The sequence below is a fragment of the Acipenser ruthenus genome, chromosome 37 (genome assembly GCF_902713425.1).
Source record: "Acipenser ruthenus chromosome 37, fAciRut3.2 maternal haplotype, whole genome shotgun sequence".
Taxonomy (NCBI): domain Eukaryota; kingdom Metazoa; phylum Chordata; class Actinopteri; order Acipenseriformes; family Acipenseridae; genus Acipenser; species Acipenser ruthenus.
The window spans coordinates 2,874,466-2,896,830 of NC_081225.1; the positions used below are offsets into that span (position 1 = coordinate 2,874,466).

At 43.7% G+C, this 22,365-nt stretch overlaps 1 protein-coding gene across 2 annotated transcripts; it reads left to right on the plus strand.

Annotated features, from left to right (window-relative positions):
* Positions 1–385: 385 nt before the first annotated feature.
* LOC117397931 (pyridoxal phosphate homeostasis protein) lies at positions 386–12,965 on the plus strand. 2 transcript variants are annotated; one of them, XM_033996897.3, is made up of 8 exons: positions 386–542; positions 2,396–2,503; positions 3,328–3,363; positions 3,631–3,706; positions 6,107–6,244; positions 6,548–6,690; positions 6,789–6,887; positions 10,639–12,965. In XM_033996897.3, the coding sequence occupies exons 1-8, from the start codon at positions 453–455 to the stop codon at positions 10,786–10,788; spliced, it is 840 nt and encodes a 279-aa protein (XP_033852788.3). In that variant the 5' UTR covers positions 386–452; the 3' UTR covers positions 10,789–12,965. The 2 variants fall into 2 exon arrangements, with proteins under 2 accessions (XP_033852788.3, XP_058864443.1); XM_059008460.1 differs by lacking the exon at positions 386–542 and adding an exon at positions 585–676.
* The last annotated feature ends 9,400 nt before the right edge of the window (positions 12,966–22,365 follow it).

Sequence of the window (22,365 nt, forward strand, 5' to 3'; positions counted from 1 at the left end):
CTGTTTACTTTGAGAAAATTCTTCTTCTTCTTCTTCTTCTTTTCGGTTGCACTCAAATCTATCCAGAGCACCTTGTCCCTGACTCACCCATATGATTCAGGCTGCTGTGAGTATTATTTGCAGTGGTTTACGTCAAACACGGTTTTTTTTGGTTGAAGATTGGTTGAGGCATTTTAAAATACCGTTATAACTCTAGAAGCGTTTGAAAGGTCCACCGTACAGCTGATGGAAACCAAATACAAATTCTTGTAATACTAAAAACAAAACAGAACCAATTACATAAGCAAAAAATAAAGGCATGTTACAGACAGACCTTACCAATATGGACGGCGCTCGATGTTGGTCTGCGAGACGCCACTCCTCTGCGGTGATTGGCTGATCCGCTCGATGGGCTGGCCGTAGGGAGCCGGGAGAGCGGAAGTGAGGTCGCGGTCTGGTGGGGTGCTGCTGATATGTGGAAAGTAGTAATGTCGGAGCAGGTCGGTAAAGCGCTGCAGACGGTGATAGAGAGGGTACAGCAAGCGGCGGGTCGCCGGCCTCAGGTATGTGCCGAGAGGAGCTGGGCGGCGGGTTCAAACGCCAGTATTAAGCTTTGGGGAGAGCTGCCTGTAAAACCTTTAGACTGTATACAACTTGAACCGTACCGTGACTAAGACAAGTGTGCAATGCTGCCCAGGTATGCCGAGATATATATATATACATATATATGAAAACACAACTTTATATGTATTTCGAGTCCGGCTGCGGTCTAATAATACGTAACGTGTGTTCTTCTTGTGTCAGCCACAACCGTAATAACACGAAGTAACTGTAGGGGCAGCAGTGTGGAGTAGTGGTTAGGGCTCTGGACTCTTGACCGGAGGGTCGTGGGTTCAATCCCAGGTGGGGACACTGCTGCTGTACCCTTGAGCAAGGTACTTTACCTAGATTGCTCCAGTAAAAACCCAACTGTATAAATGGGTAATTGTATGTAAAAATAATGTGATATCTGTATAATGTGATATCTTGTAACAATTGTAAGTCGCCCTGGATAAGGGCGTCTGCTAATAAATTAATAATAATAAGTGCTTCAGTATTAAAATGCATTCTCAATGATCGATTGTAATAATCATCATCACGGCGTGCTCATAGTTATTATCCCAAACGGATGAGAATGGGATCCACACAGCGTACTATACAGTAAGTATTGAAGCTCTCTGTGTTGTGCATGCAGAGCACCCTGCACAGAGGAGTAGAAGTCGTGACTCTACACGCGCGTGTGGGAGTGTGGAAAGGAACAGCTGCTGAGCGCGTTGTGTAAAGGTGTAGTGCTCTGTCCTGGGGTTTCCAGTCAGACCGTCACCCCCACATTTACTTCATGTTTGTAGTAGTTTTTGTATCATTTTCACACACCCCACAATCACTGTCGAGTTGAACTTTTTACATGTAATTATATTAAAATCTCTGTTATCCAAACTAATGGAACCGGGGGTGTTAGTATAATTGGATTATAAATGCGATGTTGAATGTTATAGATTATAGATTACCATTGCGGTATGTCAACTTTTGGCTATGTCTGCTGGAAAACGTAACAATTGTGGCAATGTGCCCCGCCCCTGTGTGCATTCTTGTGTTGTATGTTGTATGTTGCGTGTGTTAATGTTGGTGTATTGTAGTTGGTACACGGGATATAATGCGGGTAATGAGCACGAGTGTTTAAAATGTATAACTGTATTTAGGCACGAGGATTGCACTTCACTTCACGTGCATTTAAAGTACTTAATATATGAGCACAGAGTATTCACAGATTAGTTCACATGCTGGGATTCAAGTGAATAATGAATTGGTAATTGAATCCCAGCACAATTGTATATATATATATAGATGCATGTTTTACTCACTTGGGGTTGGGTGTTAGGTGAGTAGAGAACGGGAGAGAGAAGGAGAGTAAAAGAAACTAAAATAAGTATTTGTTTTGACTCACCACATTTGTCTGTTAGTCCACTGTTTGTTTAAGTGTTAGTCTGTTTTGTTTGTCTCTTTATTTTGGCTGCAAGTGCCATGTGCTGTTTTTGTTTAAAACCTTTTTATTTTGTTCATTATTAAACGCATTTCACTTCGCAGTACTGTGTGTTTCTTCCGGGTCTGACGTCACCACTACAGCCTGCTTGTCACACAATCTATCGTAAAATATATATATATATATATATATATATATATATATATATATATATAATAAAATGATTAGGCGATGTGCAAGAAAGTGTGCTAACTCTGCTCAAACTCCTGGCTCCTGATCATTTCAGTAATAATAATAATAATGTACTTCATTGAGGGGAGTTCTGAGCCCCAGGACTGGGTTAGTTTCTTTAACAAGCCTCTCCTCTCACACACCCCTCTCCCCTCCCTGTTTTAGACCCTGCCCGCGATCCAGCCGCGCCTCGTAGCCGTCAGCAAAACCAAACCCGCGGAGATGGTGCTGGAGGCCTACAAGCAGGGCCAGCGCAACTTCGGAGAGAATTATGTGAGTGCAGCCTGCGATTCCAGAGGAGTCTGATTGCATTGTTATTATTTATTTCTTAGCAGACGCCCTTATCCAGGGCGACTTACAGTCGTAAACAAAAATAAATTTCAAGGATCACAGTACAAGTAATAATACAATTAAGGCCATCTAGCAATGACTTTGGTTCTAGCAAGTACGAATATGACAAAATACGATTCAATAACGGAGCTGATAACAGTGTCAGTGATAGTTACATCAGGATATAATTAAATACAAAATACTACAGATTAAATAACACTTGACAGATTACAGTACTCTAAAGTACAGGATTAAATGTAGTAAAATAGGGGGCAGATAAGAGCAAGTAAAGCACATTTAAGGAAGAGTGATGTGTCCAGGGGGAAAAACAGAGGAGTTCTACAGGTGCTGTCTGAAGAGGTGAGTCTTGAGGAGGCGCCGGAATGTGGCCAGAGACTGGGCAGTCCTGACATCTGTAGGATGTCAGGACTGCATTGTTCGTGTGTCTGGGGGTGGATCTCCTCTGAGTGGCTGAGGAGTTAATAACACTGACGTCAGCGTGACCCGTACTGCCTCTCCACTGCAGCTTGCTCATCAGTTGAGCAGTAAGGCACTCCTCTTTGAAGCGTACGGCTGGTGGTTCCTGTCCAGCCTTCCCCTCTCCATTCACTCCAATGGGCTGGCGGTCCCAGTCCAGCCCTCCCCTCTCCATTCACGCCAATGGGCTGGCGGTTCCAGTCCAGCCCTCCCCTCTCCATTCACTCCAATGGGCTGGGATGCCAGTTCATTACGTGCCTCTCGGCTGATCGATCTCTTTGCTGTTTCAGGTGCAGGAGCTGCTGGAGAAGGCTTCAGACCCCAAGGTGACGTTGATTTCAGATTATTGAGATTCACTGTATATTATGGGGCTCAGAGATACAAGCTGGTTTTCACTGCACTCATGGTCAGAAAGCTCACTAATGGCAAACACTCTGACACTGGGGTGGACATGAGCTTGTGTCGTTTGGCACGCTATACAAAATATCTATTTATCCATCTGTCTATCAGTCTGTTTGTGTATCTGTCTGTTTGTGTGTCTGTTTTTTGTCTTGTATTCTCAAAGCAGGTTTTTCAGTTTTCTTTTCTTTCAGATCCTCGCCTCCTGCCCAGAGATAAAGTGGCACTTCATCGGACACCTACAGAAGAACAACGTCAACAAGCTGATGGGTGAGGACCCCTGGGATTCAACTGTGACATCACAATGCCCCCTGTTCCTTGTGACATCACTATGCCCCTTCCCCTCTCTAACCAACCAGCTGCTTTCCTTTTTGACATGATTTCGGCCAGTAACAGTGTAACGCAGGGTTCGTACGCTAGTCTGGAAGTGTGGAAAAAGTATAGAAAAATGCAAAACTGATTTCCAGGGCTTGAAAATGCTTGAAAAACCATGTCTCCGTTATGAACGTCTTGAAAAAGTCTGGAATGGTACTAGCATCACGGGAGAATGAAAATGATTCGGCGATTTATTTTTTATTATTAATAATAATTGATCTTGAAAGCGGGTCAACAGCTCTAGCGGCAACTGTCTAGGCAATTTACTAGAAGCAACTATATTGCTTGCGACCAAATCACGTGAGGATTGCCCCGTGTAACACCCCTGACAACTCAAGCAATCCTATCCAGTCAGCGCACCGGTATATGTCACATGGCTATGTCTGCTCCAGTGAAACGAAGGCTATGATTTCTTAAACGAAGTTAGACTGGAATTACAAGCTACTGTTCTCTGCTCACCGAGATTCACATTTTGTTATCTTGTTGTTACCTTTATTAAATCGTTAACATTATTTCCCAACCCAGGAAAAAAAAAATCGAATACGATAGTTATTATCACCGACTCGGATTTAAAAAAAAAAAAAAAAAAAAAACACGCTTTCTGTAGCCCCTATGGTTTGTACACACGTAGCATGTTAACATCACTTTTTTCATTTCTTTTAATGTGATTAATAAAATGTACCGTTAATTTTATTTTAAATATATGGTGCTTGCTTGTAAATTACAATACTGAGTGCAGTAACAGTCTCGGGTCCAAACCGTCAGCTGAGTGTACTATTTACAACCTGGCTGTATGGCCTTCATTATACGATCAAATACTGATTTTAAAAAAATCAAACTACTGCTGATGTTGGCTCCTCCTGCACCGGCACGGCAAAGCAATAATGATGTTTGTTTTGTTTTTTTTAAATAAGGAACCAAGATTTAAATTAACTTTTGTAATTGAAACAAAACTGAAACTTTGATGTGCTTTTATTTTTTTTTTTTTGGGGGGGGGGGGGGGGGGTTGTACTGTGGTTTTAAACAAATAGGATACAGCCAGAATTTGTGGCCGCATGCCACAAATAGGTACTGTACTTGTAATTCAACTTTTATTCACAATCACATTGCTATTATTATTATTATTATTATTATTATTATTATTATTATTATTATTATTATTATTATTAGTGGTAGTAGTGACAAATACTGTAATAATAAAGACAATCAAAGAATAAAAACAGTACTAATTATTAATAATTTAGCTAATGCCTTTACCCACGGTGACTTCCTTAACTTACTGCAGCAGCTTGTTTGTTTTGGATTGTCCTTTTACTGTAGCGAACAAAAGGCTTTGGACCCAAACAGGGTTGTTCTAGTGAGGGTGTGCTGTATTTAGTATTTGACCTGTATGTTTAATATACCACACTTGCACATTTGTTATTTAATTTTTGTTATTTTTCTCCTCCCATAGTGTTCAATATTTAACAGAGGGTATGAAGAAGTTTGGCTCAGAATCCAATCTCATCCCTTACAAAAAAAGAATATACTGCAAGTATACTTTGCCAAAATTGTCTGGTTTTAGTATCCTATTGGTCACATAATACTATCCTATTTTGGCATAAGTATACTTGCAGTATATAACTTTTTATATTATTTTTGTAAATAATGCAACGTAGTTCTCAAATATTGGGCATTTCTTAGATTGTATCTTACTTCTGTTTTGCATACCTGCATTGTCTCTTGCTAGATATGCACCTCCAGATTCTAACAAATACTTTTAGAAAACCAGGTGCAACTTCTGCTCTGGATCAAAAAGCTATAGTGCTCTGCGGCTGCCCGCCTATGTGGATAACTATCAAAAAACTAGTAGAAACTAACTTAAACACAAGTCTGGGAAAAACAAATGGATGTCTAGAAAAAGTATGGAAAAAGTATGGCATTTTGATGTTGAAAAAGTGTATGAACCCTGATAACAGAGCTTTCTTTGACCTGATGAGTTCCAGATGTAATGTTTTAGCTGCCATCACATTTCTGTGGAATCTTTAGACTTTTTGTCTATATGAGCCATTATATTTGGTTCTTTCTTTGTGTGCGTGCGTGTCTGTCTCTGTCTGTGTGTGTGTGGTTGTGTGTGTGTTTGTGTCTGTATGTTCATGTCTGTGGTTGTGTTTCTTTCACTGTGTGGTTGTGTTTCTCTCATTGTGTTCGTGTCTGTGTGTTTGTGTTTCTCTCACTGTGTGTGTCTGCGTATATCTGTGTGTGTTCGTGTTTGTGTCTGTGTGGTTGTGTTTCTCTCACTGTGTTCCTCTCCAGGCGTCCCCAGTCTGTTCATGGTGGAGACGGTGGACTCGGTGAAGCTGGCTGACCGGCTGAACAGCTCCTGGCAAAATCTGCGGGCGAATGCACAGCGGCTAAAGATCATGGTTCAAATCAACACGAGTGGAGAGGACAGTAAGTGAGGGGGGTTCTGGGGGAGGGGGGCGCTGCGGTTTTTTGTTATTAACAACACGTATTCGTTTTTGAACTCCCAGCAATCTGGAGGTGCTGTTTCTAGGATTTTAAGTATTAGGGTGACCCTCCCTGTAAGACAATTTAAGATGTGATATACTTAGTTTTAAATTGGGGAAACTGCCCTTACCTTGTGTGTGTGTGTGTGTGTGTGTGTGTGTGTGTGTGTGTGTGTGTCTTTGTGAGTGTTTCTGTTTGAGCCTGTGTATTTGCCTATGATTCTGCCTTTATTTGTGTTTCTTGTAGGTAAGCACGGTCTGCCCCCTGGTGACACGGTGGCGGCGGTGCAGCACATTGTGTCTCGATGCACCGCCCTTGAGTTTGTGGGCCTCATGACGATTGGACGGTACGGCTATGACCTCAGCGAGGGGCCCAACCCTGACTTCCAGGTAGACGCCCCCTTCCCCTTTCTCTCTCTCTTTCTCCCTCTCTCGCTCTCTCTCCGTCTCTCTGGTTGTAACTAGTTTCTTGCTGGTTTTCCCTGCAGATGCTCCTCTCTCGACGGAAGGAGGTGTGTGAGACGCTGAAGATGCCGTACGAGCAGGTGGAGCTCAGCATGGGCATGTCGACGGACTTCGAACACGCGGTGAGCGACTCTCTGTCTCTGTCCGTTTCACTTTTGGTTATACAAGTATTGCCAAGTTAGTTAGCAGCAGAGATGTAAATAAGACACCCTATTGCATAGCAGTATTATCCACTCCAGGTTTTACTAGGAGTTTAATAAGACACACCTGAGCTTTTTACCTAAACACTGTGGCTAATCAAGCTGGTAGTAAAACCCGGAATGGGTGAAACTGCTGTGCAATAGGAGTCGTATTTCCATCCCTGGACAAATTATTATTATTATTATTATTATTATTATTATTATTATTATTATTATTATTATTATTATTATTTATTTCTTAGCAGACGCCCTTATCCAGGGCGACTTACAATCGTAAGCAAATACATTTCAAGTATCACAGTACAAGTAATAATACAATTAAGAGCAAGATAAATACAATGACTTTGGTTCAAGCAAGTACAAGTGTGACAAAATACAATTCAATAATACAGCAGATAACAGTGTCAGTGATAGTTACATCAGGATATGATTAAATACAAAATACTACAGATTAAACACTTGGCAGATTACAGTACTCTGAAGTACAGGATTAAATGCAGTAAAATAGGGGGCAGATAAGAGCAAGTAAAGTGCATTTAAGGAAGAGTGATAAGTGTCCCAGGGGAAAACAGGAGTTCTGCAGGTGCTGTCTGAAGAGGTGAGTCTTAAGGAGGCGCCGGAATGTGGTCAGGGACTGGGCAGTCCTGACATCTGTAGGAAGGTCATTCCACCACTGCGGAGCAAGGGTGGAGAAGGAGCGGGCTTCGGAGGCAGGGGAGCGTAGAGGAGGTAGAGCCAGTCTTCTAGTGCAGGCGGAGCGGAGAGGTCGAGTGGGGGTGTAGGGAGAGATGAGGGTCTGGAGGTAGCTGGGTGCAGTCTGGTCAAGGCATCTGTAGGCTAGTACAAGAGTCTTGAACTGGATGCGAGCGGTGATCGGGGGCCAGTGGAGTGAGCGGACAATGCGGCTGGTGGAGTTGAAAGGTCACAATGTCACGTGATCCGAATGGAAGGAAGTTCAGGCTCGGCACGTGGGGTTCTCCAGGCAAGCGTGAATTTAAAGAACAATAAGAATTCTGTATTGGAGAATCAGAACCCAAACCCTGGGCCAGCGAAAAAATACCAGAAACAGTACAGGGAATGTGAAACAATAACTACACTGGCATGCACGGCAAACTCATGGGAGGGATACAGAACTCTCTAGTCTTCATATGAGGAAATGTGGAAGATGCAAATGCATGATGACCCTCAGATAACCCCTGCCTCTCCTCTCCTGTCTCAGATGAATGATAACCCCTGCCTCTCCTCTCCTCTCTCAGATGAAGGATAACCCCTGCCTCTCCTCTCTCAGATGAATGATAACCCCTGCCTCTCCTCTCTCAGATGAATGATAACCCCTGCCTCGCCTCTCCTCTCCTCTCTCAGATGAATGATAACTCCTGCCTCTCCTCTCCTGTCTCAGATGAATGATAACCCCTGCCTCTCCTCTCCTCTCTCAGATGAAGGATAACCCCTGCCTCTCCTCTCTCAGATGAATGATAACCCCTGCCTCTCCTCTCTCAGATGAATGATAACCCCTGCCTCTCCTCTCCTCTCTCAGATGAATAACCCCTCCTCTCCTCTCCTCTCTCAGATGAATGATAACCCCTGCCTCTCCTGTCCTCTCAGATGAATGATAACCCCTGCCTCTCCTCTCCTCTCTCAGATGAATGATAACCCCTGCCTCGCCTCTCCTCTCCTCTCTCAGATGAATGATAACCCCTGCCTCTCCTCTCCTGTCTCAGATGAATGATAACCCCTGCCTCTCCTCTCCTCTCCTCTCTGATGAATGATATCCCCTCCTCTCCTCTCCTCTCTCAGATGAATGATAACCCCTGCGCCTCCTCTCCTCTCTCAGATGAATGATAACCCCTGCCTCTCCTCTCCTCTCTCAGATGAATGATAACCCCTGCTTCTCCTCTCCTCTCCTCTCAGATGAATAACCCCTCCTCTCCTCTCCTCTCAGATGAATGATAACCCCTGCCTCTCCTCTCCTCTCTCAGATGGATAACCCCTGCCTCTCCTCTCCTCTCTCAGATGAATGATAACCCCTGCCTCTCCTCTCCTCTCTGATGAATGATAACCCCTCCTCTCCTCTCCTCTCTCAGATGAATGATAACCCCTCCTCTCCTCTCCTCTCTCAGATGAATGATAACCCCTGCCTCTCCTCTCTCAGATGAATGATAACCCCTGCCTCTCCTCTCCTCTCTCAGATGAATGATAACCCCTGCCTCTCCTCTCTCAGATGAATGATAACCCCTGCCTCTCCTCTCCTCTCTCAGATGAATGATAACCCCTCCTCTCCTCTCCTCTCTCAGATGAATGATAACCCCTGCCTCTCCTCTCTCAGATGAATGATAACCCCTGCCTCGCCTCTCCTCTCCTCTCTCAGATGAATGATAACCCCTCCTCTCCTCTCCTCTCTCAGATGAATGATAACCCCTGCCTCTCCTCTCCTCTCCTCTCAGATGAATGATAACCCCTGCCTCTCCTCTCCTCTCCTCTCAGATGAATGATAACCCCTGCCTCTCCTCTCCTCTCCTCTCAGATGAATGATAACCCCTGCCTCTCCTCTCCTCTCCTCTCAGATGAATGATAACCCCTGCCTCCTCTCCTCTCCTCTCCTGTCTCAGATGAATGATAACCCCTGCCTCTCCTCTCCCCTCCTCTCTCAGATGAATGATAACCCCTGCACCTCCTCTCCTCTCTCAGATGGATAACCCCTGCCTCTCCTCTCCTCTCTCAGATGAATGATAACCCCTGCCTCTCCTCTCTCAGATGAATGATAACCCCTGCCTCTCCTCTCTCAGATGAATGATAACCCCTGCCTCTCCTCTCCTCTCTCAGATGAATAACCCCTCCTCTCCTCTCCTCTCTCAGATGAATGATAACCCCTGCCTCTCCTCTCCTCTCAGATGAATGATAACACCTGCCTCTCCTCTCCTCTCTGATGAATGATAACCCCTCCTCTCCTCTCCTCTCTCAGATGAATGATAACCCCTCCTCTCCTCTCCTCTCTCAGATGAATGATAACCCCTGCCTCTCCTCTCTCAGATGAATGATAACCCCTGCCTCTCCTCTCCTCTCTCAGATGAATGATAACCCCTGCCTCTCCTCTCTCAGATGAATGATAACCCCTGCCTCTCCTCTCCTCTCTCAGATGAATGATAACCCCTCCTCTCCTCTCCTCTCTCAGATGAATGATAACCCCTGCCTCTCCTCTCTCAGATGAATGATAACCCCTGCCTCTCCTCGCCTCTCCTCTCTCAGATGAATGATAACCCCTCCTCTCCTCTCCTCTCTAAGATGAATGATAACCCCTGCCTCTCCTCTCCTCTCCTCTCAGATGAATGATAACCCCTGCCTCTCCTCTCCTCTCCTCTCAGATGAATGATAACCCCTGCCTCTCCTCTCCTCTCCTCTCAGATGAATGATAACCCCTGCCTCTCCTCTCCTCTCAGATGAATGATAACCCCTGCCTCCTCTCCTCTCCTCTCCTGTCTCAGATGAATGATAACCCCTGCCTCTCCTCTCCCCTCCTCTCTCAGATGAATGATAACCCCTGCACCTCCTCTCCTCTCTCAGATGAATGATAACCCCTGCCTCTCCTCTCCTCTCTCAGATGAATGATAACCCCTGCCTCTCCTCTCCTCTGTCAGATGAATGATAACCCCTCCTCTCCTGTCTCTCCTGTCAGATCGAGGTCGGCTCCACTAATGTGCGGGTCGGTAGCACCATTTTTGGGGAGCGGTTTTACCCCAACACGCCCAGTCCTGAGAAGAGGTCAAAGGTCATGGCCGAAGAGGCAGCACAGAAGCTGGATGGGCTGACAGTAAAGGAGCAGTGAGGGGGACCCGAACCCCAAAAACCAACATCCTCCAATTCAAGAGGCAAACAGAAACCACGCTCCTCCAACAACAGACACCCCCAAGAACCTGGATTGGTACCTCCCTGCGGTGTTGCTTGCATGAAATCGGACAGTTCTATTGATCTAAATGGGGGGTGGGGGAGAAGAGCGACAGTCTCGGTACCACAGTTTAAGTAATTGAAGTCTATTTTTGTCTTTTAATAGTTTGTAAAAAAAACTCCAGAGAGGCTCCTGCTTTGTTGGTTTAAACTGGAGCCTCTGTCCAGACCAATTACAATAGAACTCCCCCACCTTTTATATATTCTCCTATTTATTAATTATTTTCTTTGTGTCACGAATCCAGCGCACTGCCTATCTGATTGTGATGAAACGGGATTCGGACAGTCTTTTATTTAAGTTTCTGAGTGGCAGAATCTGAGGCTGTATTTTACGCTTTTTTATTTACACCTAGAAAACCACTTTATCAAACTTTAATTGTATGACTTTCTTAAGCTATTGAGAGCATCAGAATCCGAGAGTGAGAGGAGGTGCCCCTCCCCTCTGTCTTGAGCACTGTTCATCTGAAAGCTGTCGTCTGTGTCTGTGTGTCTGTGTGTGTAAGTCTGTGTCTGTGTGTGTAAGTCTGTGTGTCTGTGTGTCTGTGTGTGTAAGTCTGTTCCAGCAAACAATCAGATGCCCAGGAATCAGCGATGGCAATAAGACCCCCATTGCATAGCAGTTTGATTCACTCCTGCTTTTACTATGAGTTTAATAAGACACACCTGAGCTTGTTACCTGTGCACTGTGGTTAATCAATCTTGTGTTAAAACCTGGAATGGGTGAAACTGCTATGCAACAGGAGTCTTATTCCCATCCCTGAGGAATGTTTCTGAATTGAGCTGTGCACCGATGTAAATGATTTCCCACGTGTAGAGGATTGATTTAATGTAACTGATGTAAATGATTTCCCACGTGTAGAGGATTGATTTAATGTAACTGATGTAAATGATTTCCCACGTGTAGAGGATTGATTTAATGCTTGTTCTTTCTGTATTAGGATGTGGTGTGTGTGCAGAGCGAGGAGATCTCAATAAAAACCACTCTCCCGATACGTATTGTGATGTGCAGGTCGTGACACAATATGTCTGTTTGAACTACAGTGCAGGTTGGGGTTCATTCCTGTGTTTCCATTCCCATGTAATCAATTCAACACAGCATTGATCACAATTAGCAGTATTCTGTTAAAATGAGCTTCTCACAGAGGCAACGCATTACTTACATTGAAGTCACTCATCTAAATTGGCTTCAAATGAAAGCAGTTGAACAATCACAGTGACGATGTCTCTAAAATATCAACTGAAATTCCTTTGATTGGAATGGGAATTGATTTTAAAAAGGAATTGGAAATGGAATTGACCCTGACTCTGCTACAGAGCTCTGCTGTACTTTTGTCTTCTATCACGACAAACCGTCCATCATGGAAAGAAAGCATCCCGAGTCACTGATACACAGTGAAGCGGGACCCCCCTAATAATCATGGGGTACAGGAATGGGCAGATTGGTTAATAGGACTCTTCTCACCACTCACTAAATGCATCTGGTTCAGGTACACGTAGTCTAACACTTCCCTGCTGCTTCTGGAACGGTACAGAATACAACACACATGTAAGGCTGTCCGTTTAAACAGAAATACAAATCCTAACACTGATCACTTACTGAAGATGAAATTGAAAACTAATGTGTTAACCATAATCTTTCTTTTTTTTACATTTCATCAAGTGCCAATGTAGCTTCTAGTCAAGGGGGCATTTCTGAAGTCTTTCAAATCCCCGAGTGAGTTGACACAGTTAACCTAAACTATTACTTTAGTGCAGTACAGAAGCCAGGACAAAAGGACACAGTGGAGATAGACCTGGGAGATGCTTGATATTCTGTGTGAAAAGGAAGTGGGTCGTTTGGGAATAAATACAGATGGTAAAACACATGTTATTGGAAGTACAGTTTATGCTATTAAAAGGTTCATTCTGTTTAATTACATTCAATGTAGATTCACCTATAAAAGAAAATGTAACTGTCATTGCAGTACTGGTATGTGCCCACCAGATGACGCTAATGGGCATGCTAAAAAAAAAAAATCTCAAATAAAATGTACAGTAAATAAAAACCTATTTTAATGAGTTGTTTTCTTTCTATTTTTTTTTCTTCTTAACTGCATTTAATCCCTGCTGATATGTCTGTGTGTCTATATAGGGCTGCAAATAAGAGCCATTGCATTGCAGGTAAACTATTCCAGCTTCACTGTACCCTTGATGCTTACATGGTGGCTGCTAGTAAAGTAATTGTTGCTAATTCTTACCTGGTTTGCACTTCCACTGGCTACATGGGTCACAGATGCAATGTCAAGCATGTATTTTCATTCTGAAACTAAGTTAAAGGAAGTTTTTGTTTTGCCTTTTTTCCAGGAAGTATGTTATGCTTGCACTTCCTGGGTCGTTTCACCTCAGCAATGCGTTCTGGGTCATAGCATGTCACCTGCTGGATAACAAGTAAAGCAGCTGATTGGTTGTTGACAGGGAAGAAGCCATTGAAGGGGTGGGATGCATCTCACCCTCCAGATGACCAAGGAAGTGACAATCTGTCTGAAATCATTGACAGCTAACAGGATTCTTCAACAAGTGTGGTACCAGATACCGTGTTTAAAATAAAAAGAAGATGATTTTAATCTGGCGCTCTGGATGTGCACACAGGTAAGATTCATGGGGTTATTGTGTGTGCTGGTTCCTTTAAGGCACCCAGTAATCCCTGGAGTGACTCACTGCTGTTCAGCAGCAGGCTGTCTGTGAAGCACACTGTTCTCTTCTTTATGTGTTCTGGTCTTTACAGGGTCAGATTTTGTTTCACCTTTTTTATTTTTAAAAGCAATATTGAACTTGAATGGTTTCCAGATTTCCGCATGGAAAATGTTTGCTCATGGAAATTATTACAAGGAATCCGTCTCGAATCCAAAAACCAGTTCCAAAATCTCTCTCAAAGTGTATGCAGATATTATAGTGTGTTTTGGGTCTTTATCAAAGAAACAGGGATCATTAAGCGCTGATCGTGTCTGTCTGTCACACTGTACACGGTGAACTCTGGAACTGACACCAAACTTCCATCCCACTCTCCTAGTCTGCTCTAGATTGGGTTGGATTGCATTTGGATAGAATCCGATTCATGCTTGATTTTATACAAAGCTTTTTTACATATCCAGTACTGTGTGATAATTACGCGATTATAAGGACCCTCAGTATGTGCGTCCCCTGTTTCCAATGTGACTGATGATGAGCAGAATGAATCACTCCAGTGCAAGTCGAATGATTCAGTCGCTCATGCACATTCATCAGACGGGAACCAAAGGTTATTTTTTGTTTTCAAATAATAAATATGCAGCATATTTTGTACTTTAAAAAGTTAAGCAGAACCATATGCAAAAACCTTGTGCTTTCCTTTCCTGCCTCTAACAAAATGGATGCATTCATTGTAGGGGTGTTTAGAGTTTACCCTGCTCCCCTGTGCTGTACCCTGTGCTGTACCCTGCTCCCCTGTGCTGTACCCCAATTCTGTACCCTGCACCCCTGTGCTGTACCCTCATAGTAAAACCAGGAATGGATCAAACTGCTGTACAATGGGAGTCTTATTTCCATTCCTGTTAATTCACAATATATCACACAAGAGCAGCTAAGAGGTAAACGCAGTATATTTTTCACATAAACCATCAATCTTGAAAAACTTTGAGTAGAAGAACTTTCCACTGAAATACAAATACTGCAGTGTGTTTTTCATTATTATTTTTTTTAAATTGGACCTAAAATAAGTGATTTATGTAAGTGAGTTTAAACAAGGAGTGTTATCCAGCAGACCCGTGTCTGTGATGCAAAGATCATGCCAGGGACTGGCTCCTGATAAAATAGCGATAGAGGGCTGTTAGTTTGAGTTTTTTTGTAAATAGGGACTGTGCGCTCACACACGGGGGGGGGGGGGGGGTACATTGTGGTTCTTGCGGTCAGAGGGGTAGGGGGTAAGGGGTAGGGGGCTGGCTCGTGCTAAAAGAAGGATCCCTATTAAAGCCAACCCTTTTGAAATAGTATACTTTTACTGATACTTGCAACGCTATCGCTGCTTTCATTGAGATCCCTTTTTTTTTGGCTTCTTATCTATATTCTGTATTATATAAAGCTGCATCTCCCTGTCACAAGCAGATCAGACACACTTGGGTAGCGGGAGCTCGCTTGGCAGGTGCTTCTCTGAGCCAGCTTTAGTTCAGGGAGACAAAACTGCACAGCTTTGAGCTGAGATGTGAAGATGTTCTCCATGGGTAACATATGTTTCTGTTTTGCTTGTCCTGATCTAACCCAGACTTCTACACACACAAACAATCTATGTTATACATGGATCTAGGGTCGAAGATATCTGTTGTTTTACCCAGACAGCCCAATGTTACAGCCAGGAGGGCACTGTAGTCTGGTTTCAAGTGTTATTTCTATTCTATTGTATCGCACTTTCACCCATTCCAGGTTTTACTACAAGCTTGTTTAGCCACAGTATATAGGTAACAAGCTCAGTTGTGTCTTACTAAACTTGTAGCAAAACAAGGATTCAATCAAACTGCTCTGCAATGGGAGGCTTATTGTACAGAATACTGAATAAGATGCTGTACGATACAAGCTGATCTCCAATTTTTGTTTTTTCAGTCAATTTGGAGTAAATCACTCTGAGAGTCCAGCCCTGTGTGTCCGTGTGCTTGTGTTCAGTCATTTACACACAGCTGCTGCTGATGAGGATGATAAACACGGGTCAGTCAGTGCTCTTGACAGCTGCTTTTCTCTCTCCCTCTCTGCCTCTCTTCTCCTTCTCTCCCCCTCGTTAGAGGTTTGCGTGCAGGGGTACAATGAATCTTTCATACTCTCGCCCCGTCCGGCACACACGCTCCCCCATCCCACCCCCACTCCCCATGAGCCCTATTACTCAAAACCAAACTGACTTCAAAGAGAGGCCACGAGGGAGCACAGTGTGGGGACCAGCCACCAGGGGGAGCTTCAGCAGAGGTGTAGACTTGAGATGCCAGAGCTGGGGTTCAGCCCTGGTACTGCAATAGAACCTTATGACGGTTTATCCCAGTCATTTGTGCAGTTACACTTTGATATGCTTTTAGTGTAGTAAGCAGGGGAGCAGGGTACAGCACAGGGAAGCAGGCTACAGCACAGGAGAGCAGGGTACAGCACTGGGGTACAGTACTGGGGTACAGCACAGGGAAGCAGGGTACAGCACAGGGGTACAGTACAAGGGAGGGTACAGCGGATATGTAGGTGCAGGACACATGATAGTTTCAATTGCACAATAATCAGAAGAGTGAACATTGTAGAGAAGTCATTTTTAAATTGGGCCAGGTCTACTATTGATCCCCTGACTATTTACAAAAAAACATTGCATTGCATACTGTATGTCTGCAACTGAAAGAGCCCGTCCCAGCGGAGCTCCTGGGAGTTAACAGTTCAACAGGAAGCTCTCTGATTTGTCTGAATTGAGACTCTTGCCTCAGCAGAGAGGGGAATTCGGGGCCGAGAGGCTGATTCAGCAGAACAGCGACCTGCCAAAACAAGATCCAAACTGCACATGCACACACACACACTCGCACACACAAACACACTCACTGAACACTGAGTGACACACTGACGTGATCCCAGTAACTCCCAGCTGTTGCTGAAGTGTGACTGGGGTTGGGGTTGGGATGGGGGTGGAGAGTTTGTGGGTAGCTCACCCCCTCGTCCCACCTGGAATTTGATCCAGATGTTTGCGGCGTGAGCACCAGCCTGGCTGCAGCTCTAACGGCTACACAAAAAAAAAGTTGGAATCACATTAAAGCTCGTCTGGATGCCATTAAGTACAATTGATGTAATGTGCAGTTTGGGACGTGACATTTGAATGGAAACTGAGCCAGATATACAAGCAGCAGAGAGAGAGGGAGACAGAGGGAAGGAATGAGAGCGAGGGAGAGAGAGACAGACTAAACAGCATGCTAAACAGCTTTCAGTACAAACAATACTAGTACAATAAAGAAGGAATCATTCTGGCTGTACAAAATGTAAACAACATATTTGAAAAATTGGCAATAAAATCAAAACTAAAAAAAATAAACATGAAAAAAACAAACCCAAAAAACAAACTCAAAGAAAAATGGTTTGACAGCAAACGTGCATCAGCTAGAAAGCACATGAAACACAGGGAGACCGAAACACAGGGAGACCGACACACAGGGAGACCGACACACAGGGAGACCGACACACAGGGAGACCGAAACACAGGGAGACCGACACACAGGGAGACCGACACACAGGGAGACCGACACACAGTGAGACCGAAACACAGGGAGACCGACACACAGGGAGACCGACACACAGGGAGACCGAAACACAGGGAGACCGACACACAGGGAGACCGAAACACAGGGAGACCGAAACACAGGGAGACCGACACACAGGGAGACCGACACACAGGGAGACCAGTCATAAGGAACTACGTCTCAGCTACCACCTGGCTCTAAAGCAATACAAACACCTCCTCAATAAGAAAAAGGAACAGTACATGTCCAAAGAACTGACCCAAACTGAAGAAGCAATTAACCAAAACTCATCTTGGGAATTGTGGAAAAAATTAAACACCTCAAATGACAGAAAAAAATTGACAATCCAAAATGGCAATATTTGGAAAAACTATTTTGAAGAACTCTACCAAAAAATAGAAACCAATAAACTAAATTCAAATCAGACCTCAATATTATTATTATTTATTTCTTAGCAAATGCCCTTATCCAGGGCGACTTACAATTGTTACAAGATAACACATTATTTTTACATACAATTACGCATTTATACAGTTGGGTTTTTACTGGAGCAATCTAGGTAAAGTACCTTGCTCAAGGGTACAGCAGCAGTGTCCCCTACCTGGGATTGAACCCACAACCCTCCAGTCAAGAGTCCAGAGCCCTAACCACTACTCCACACTGCTGCCCTGTCAATACATAAACAATTAAAAGAATCAGAAACAACACTCAAAGATAAACAAAACCCATTGGACACCCCAAACACACTGCTAGAGCTCAAAAAGAATCTGCAGATCCTCAAGCCCAGGAGCGCCTGCGGGCCCGACAGCATCAGCACTGAGATGCTCAAACACAGCAGCCCTAAGCCCTCCTCAAACTCTTCAACCTAGTCCTGAGAGCTGGGAATGTTCCTGGGATCTGGAATCAAGGCCTCATTACCCCCATATATAAAAGTGGAGACAAATTTGACCCCAGTAACTACTGAGGCATCTGTGTGAGCAGTAACCTGGGGAAGGTGTTCGACAGTATCATTAACGCCCAGATAATGGCCTTCCTTACCAAACACAGTGTCTTGAGTAAGAGTCAGATTGGATTTCTACCAAAACACCGCACTTCTGACCATGTTTACACCCTACACACCCTAATAAACAAGCACCAAAGTAATAAAGGAAAATATTTGCCTGCTTTATAGATTTTAAAAAGGCATTTGATTCAATTTGGCACGAAGGACTATTTAATAAACTTCTTCAAAGTGGTGTAGGGGGTAAAGTCTATGACATCATAAAATCGATGTACTCAGGAAATAAATGCAGTGTTAAAATTGGTAACAAAAGAACAAAATTCTTCACACAGGGGCGTGGAGTGAGACAGACTGCAGTCTGAGTCCAGCGCTGTTCAACATCTATATCAACGAGCTGGCCACAGTGCTGGAGCGGTCTGCAGCCCCGGGCCTCACTCTACACGACACACAAATTAAATTCCTACTCTACACAGATGATCTGGTCCTGCTGTCCCCCACAGAGCAGAGCCTGTCACTGCTAGAGCAGTACTGTCAGACCTGGGCACTGACAGTAAATCTGGACAAAACCAGAGTTATGGTCTTCCAGAAAAAAGCCAGATCACAGGGAAACAGGAACCGCTTCACTGTGGGAAGCACCACCCTGGAACACACCCCTAGCTACGTTTATCTGGGTCTGACCATCAGCGCGTCAGGGAGCTTCAATATGGCTATAAACACATTGAGGGAAAAAGCATGCAGAGTCTACTATGCCATAAAGAAAACACTTTACAAATATAACCACCCAATAAAGACCTGGCTAAAAATCTGTGATAGTGTTATCCAACCAATCCTTCTTTATGGCAGCGAAATATGGGGCCTGCTTTCAAAATGTAATTACAAAACATGGAGGGATAAAAGTCAGATTGAAACTTTCCATTTAGAACCAAATTACAGCAATAACACTGAAACAAATTGATCTCAATAATAAAATGGCATACCTTAGAACATAAGAACATAAGAAAGTTTACAAACGAGAGGAGGCCATTCAGCCCATCTTGCTCGTTTGGTTGTTAGTAGCTTATTGATCCCAGAATCTCATCAAGCAGCTTCTTGAAGGATCCCAGGGTGTCAGCTTCAACAACATTACTGGGGTGTTGGTTCCAGACCCTCACAATTCTCTGTGTAAAAAAGTGCCTCCTATTTTCTGTTCTGAATGCCCCTTTATCTAATATCCATTTGTGACCCCTGGTCCTTGTTTCTTTTTTCAGGTCAAAAAAGTCCCCTGGGTCGACATTGTCTATACCTTTTAGGATTTTGAGCATTAGCGTAATGAAACAAAATTAATTAACAAATTGGAATGCTATGGGGCCCTGAACAGGGACTTTACCCTGGCACAGTATCTTGTCAGGGTAAAAGATCCCAAACAAGGACAAACCATAACCAAGTACAGACTCAGTGACCACAGCCTGGCCATCGAAACAGGCCGCCATAAAAAGAGCTGGCTGGCCAGACAGAACAGGCTGTGCAGTCACTGTGAGCAGGGGGGGGAAGTCGAAACAGAGGCGCACTTCCTGCTGTCCTGCTCCAGATACTGCCAAATAAGGGGCACATACCTCCCTAAATTCTCGAGTCAGTTGACCCAGTTTCCACACCTGCCTGACCCTGAGAAACTGCAGATCCTGCTGGGAGAGGAGGCTCTGACTGCAGAGCTAGCAGCCCAGGACGTGTGTGCCTGTCCCAACCTGAGGGACAGTGTGGAGACATTCAATACAACTGCACTGTTCATTGTTAAATGAGACGGGGGGGGTGGGTATATCGTTCACATTCTGTTTAGAAGGAAGGGGGGGTTGATATTGTGTGTTATTAACATTGTATTGTATTTTATGTAACATGTGTGTTGAAATGCTTTGGCAACACTGGATCACTCCTGTCATGCTAATAAAGCCAGTTTGAATCTGAATTTGAATTTGAGAGAGAGAAAGAGAAAGAGAGGGAGAGAGGAGAGGGTCCAGCATGTTTTTTTATATCAAGCATCTCCTTTGAAATCTCTTCTCTTGCCGGGACCCCCTTGTTAATGAGATGTATATCTGAAGGGTTCGATCCTGGCTAAATAAATACATTTAAGAATTTCAAAAGATTTCGAGAGGGAGAGAGAATACAGCACCTCTTCAAGCAGAGACAGACTTTGTGCTGAACTGACATTGACGCGGTGCAGCCATCGGAAATGTCTTTGGATCAGATAGCTTGTATCATGTGACTTGTATCAAAGGACATGATGTCATTAAAAATAAATAGCTACTCTGCTTCTTGTATTTAACTGTATATTATATATATAGCACAGGGTGCTGGAAGAACATGGGGATTTTGACTCACTCTGACCTCTCGTTGATTGGGCCTCAGCTTGTATCGTACAGCACCTTATAGGACATCCTGTATAGACAGGGAAGGGGATAAGGCTCCCATTGCTTAGCAGTTTGATCCAATCCTGGCAGTAAGACTACAGCCGACTCAGTTTATACAGTACATGAAAGAGTACAGAGAATTAAAAAACAGCAAACAGCTCTCTATACGAGGAGAATCAGGATCCAACAGGAAATTAATCAATCACGAGAAATACTTAATGAAGAAGAAAAGCAATTAATGGACTAAATATTTCAATAATTAACAAAATAAAATTGATTATCCAACACACACACACACACACACACACACACACATATATACAGTGCCTTGCGAAAGTATTCGGCCCCCTTGAACTTTGCGACCTTTTGCCACATTTCAGGCTTCAAACATAAAGATATGAAACTGTAATTTTTTGTGAAGAATCAACAACAAGTGGGACACAATCATGAAGTGGAACGAAATTTATTGGATATTTCAAACTTTTTTAACAAATAAAAAACTGAAAAATTGGGCGTGCAAAATTATTCAGCCCCCTTAAGTTAATACTTTGTAGCGCCACCTTTTGCTGCGATTACAGCTGTAAGTCGCTTGGGGTATGTCTCTTCAGTTTTGCACATCGAGACACTGAAATTTTTGCCCATTCCTCCTTGCAAAACAGCTCGAGCTCAGTGAGGTTGGATGGAGAGCATTTGTGAACAGCAGTTTTCAGTTCTTTCCACAGATTCTCGATTGGATTCAGGTCTGGACTTTGACTTGGCCATTCTAACACCTGGATATGTTTATTTGTGAACCATTCCATTGTAGATTTTGCTTTATGTTTTGGATCATTGTCTTGTTGGAAGACAAATCTCCGTCCCAGTCTCAGGTCTTTTGCAGACTCCATCAGGTTTTCTTCCAGAATGGTCCTGTATTTGGCTCCATCCATCTTCCCATCAATTTTAACCATCTTCCCTGTCCCTGCTGAAGAAAAGCAGGCCCAAACCATGATGCTGCCACCACCATGTTTGACAGTGGGGATGGTGTGTTCAGGGTGATGAGCTGTGTTGCTTTTACGCCAAACATAACGTTTTGCATTGTTGCCAAAAAGTTCGATTTTGGTTTCATCTGACCAGAGCACCTTCTTCCACATGTTTGGTGTGTCTCCCAGGTGGCTTGTGGCAAACTGTAAACGACACTTTTTATGGATATCTTTAAGAAATGGCTTTCTTCTTGCCACTCTTCCATAAAGGCCAGATTTGTGCAGTATACGACTGATTGTTGTCCTATGGACAGAGTCTCCCACCTCAGCTGTAGATCTCTGCAGTTCATCCAGAGTGATCATGGGCCTCTTGGCTGCATCTCTGATCAGTCTTCTCCTTGTATGAGCTGAAAGTTTAGAGGGACGGCCAGGTCTTGGTAGATTTGCAGTGGTCTGATACTCCTTCCATTTCAATATTATCGCTTGCACAGTGCTCCTTGGGATGTTTAAAGCTTGGGAAATCTTTTTGTATCCAAATCCGGCTTTAAACTTCTCCACAACAGTATCTTGGACCTGCCTGGTGTGTTCCTTGTTCTTCATGATGCTCTCTGCGCTTTAAACGGACCTCTGAGACTATCACAGTGCAGGTGCATTTATACGGAGACTTGATTACACACAGGTGGATTCTATTTATCATCATTAGTCATTTAGGTCAACATTGGATCATTCAGAGATCCTCACTGAACTTCTGGAGAGAGTTTGCTGCACTGAAAGTAAAGGGGCTGAATAATTTTGCACGCCCAATTTTTCAGTTTTTTATTTGTTAAAAAAGTTTGAAATATCCAATAAATTTCGTTC

Bases quoted from the DNA above. Each gene is read 5' to 3' on its own strand.
- LOC117397931 (XM_033996897.3), top strand. From the start codon at position 453: ATGTGGAAAGTAGTAATGTCGGAGCAGGTCGGTAAAGCGCTGCAGACG. The intron at 3,707-6,106 runs GTGAGGACCCCT...GTTCCTCTCCAG, and splicing joins CAACGTCAACAAGCTGATGG to GCGTCCCCAGTCTGTTCATG. The intron at 6,245-6,547 runs GTAAGTGAGGGG...TGTTTCTTGTAG, and splicing joins CAACACGAGTGGAGAGGACA to GTAAGCACGGTCTGCCCCCT.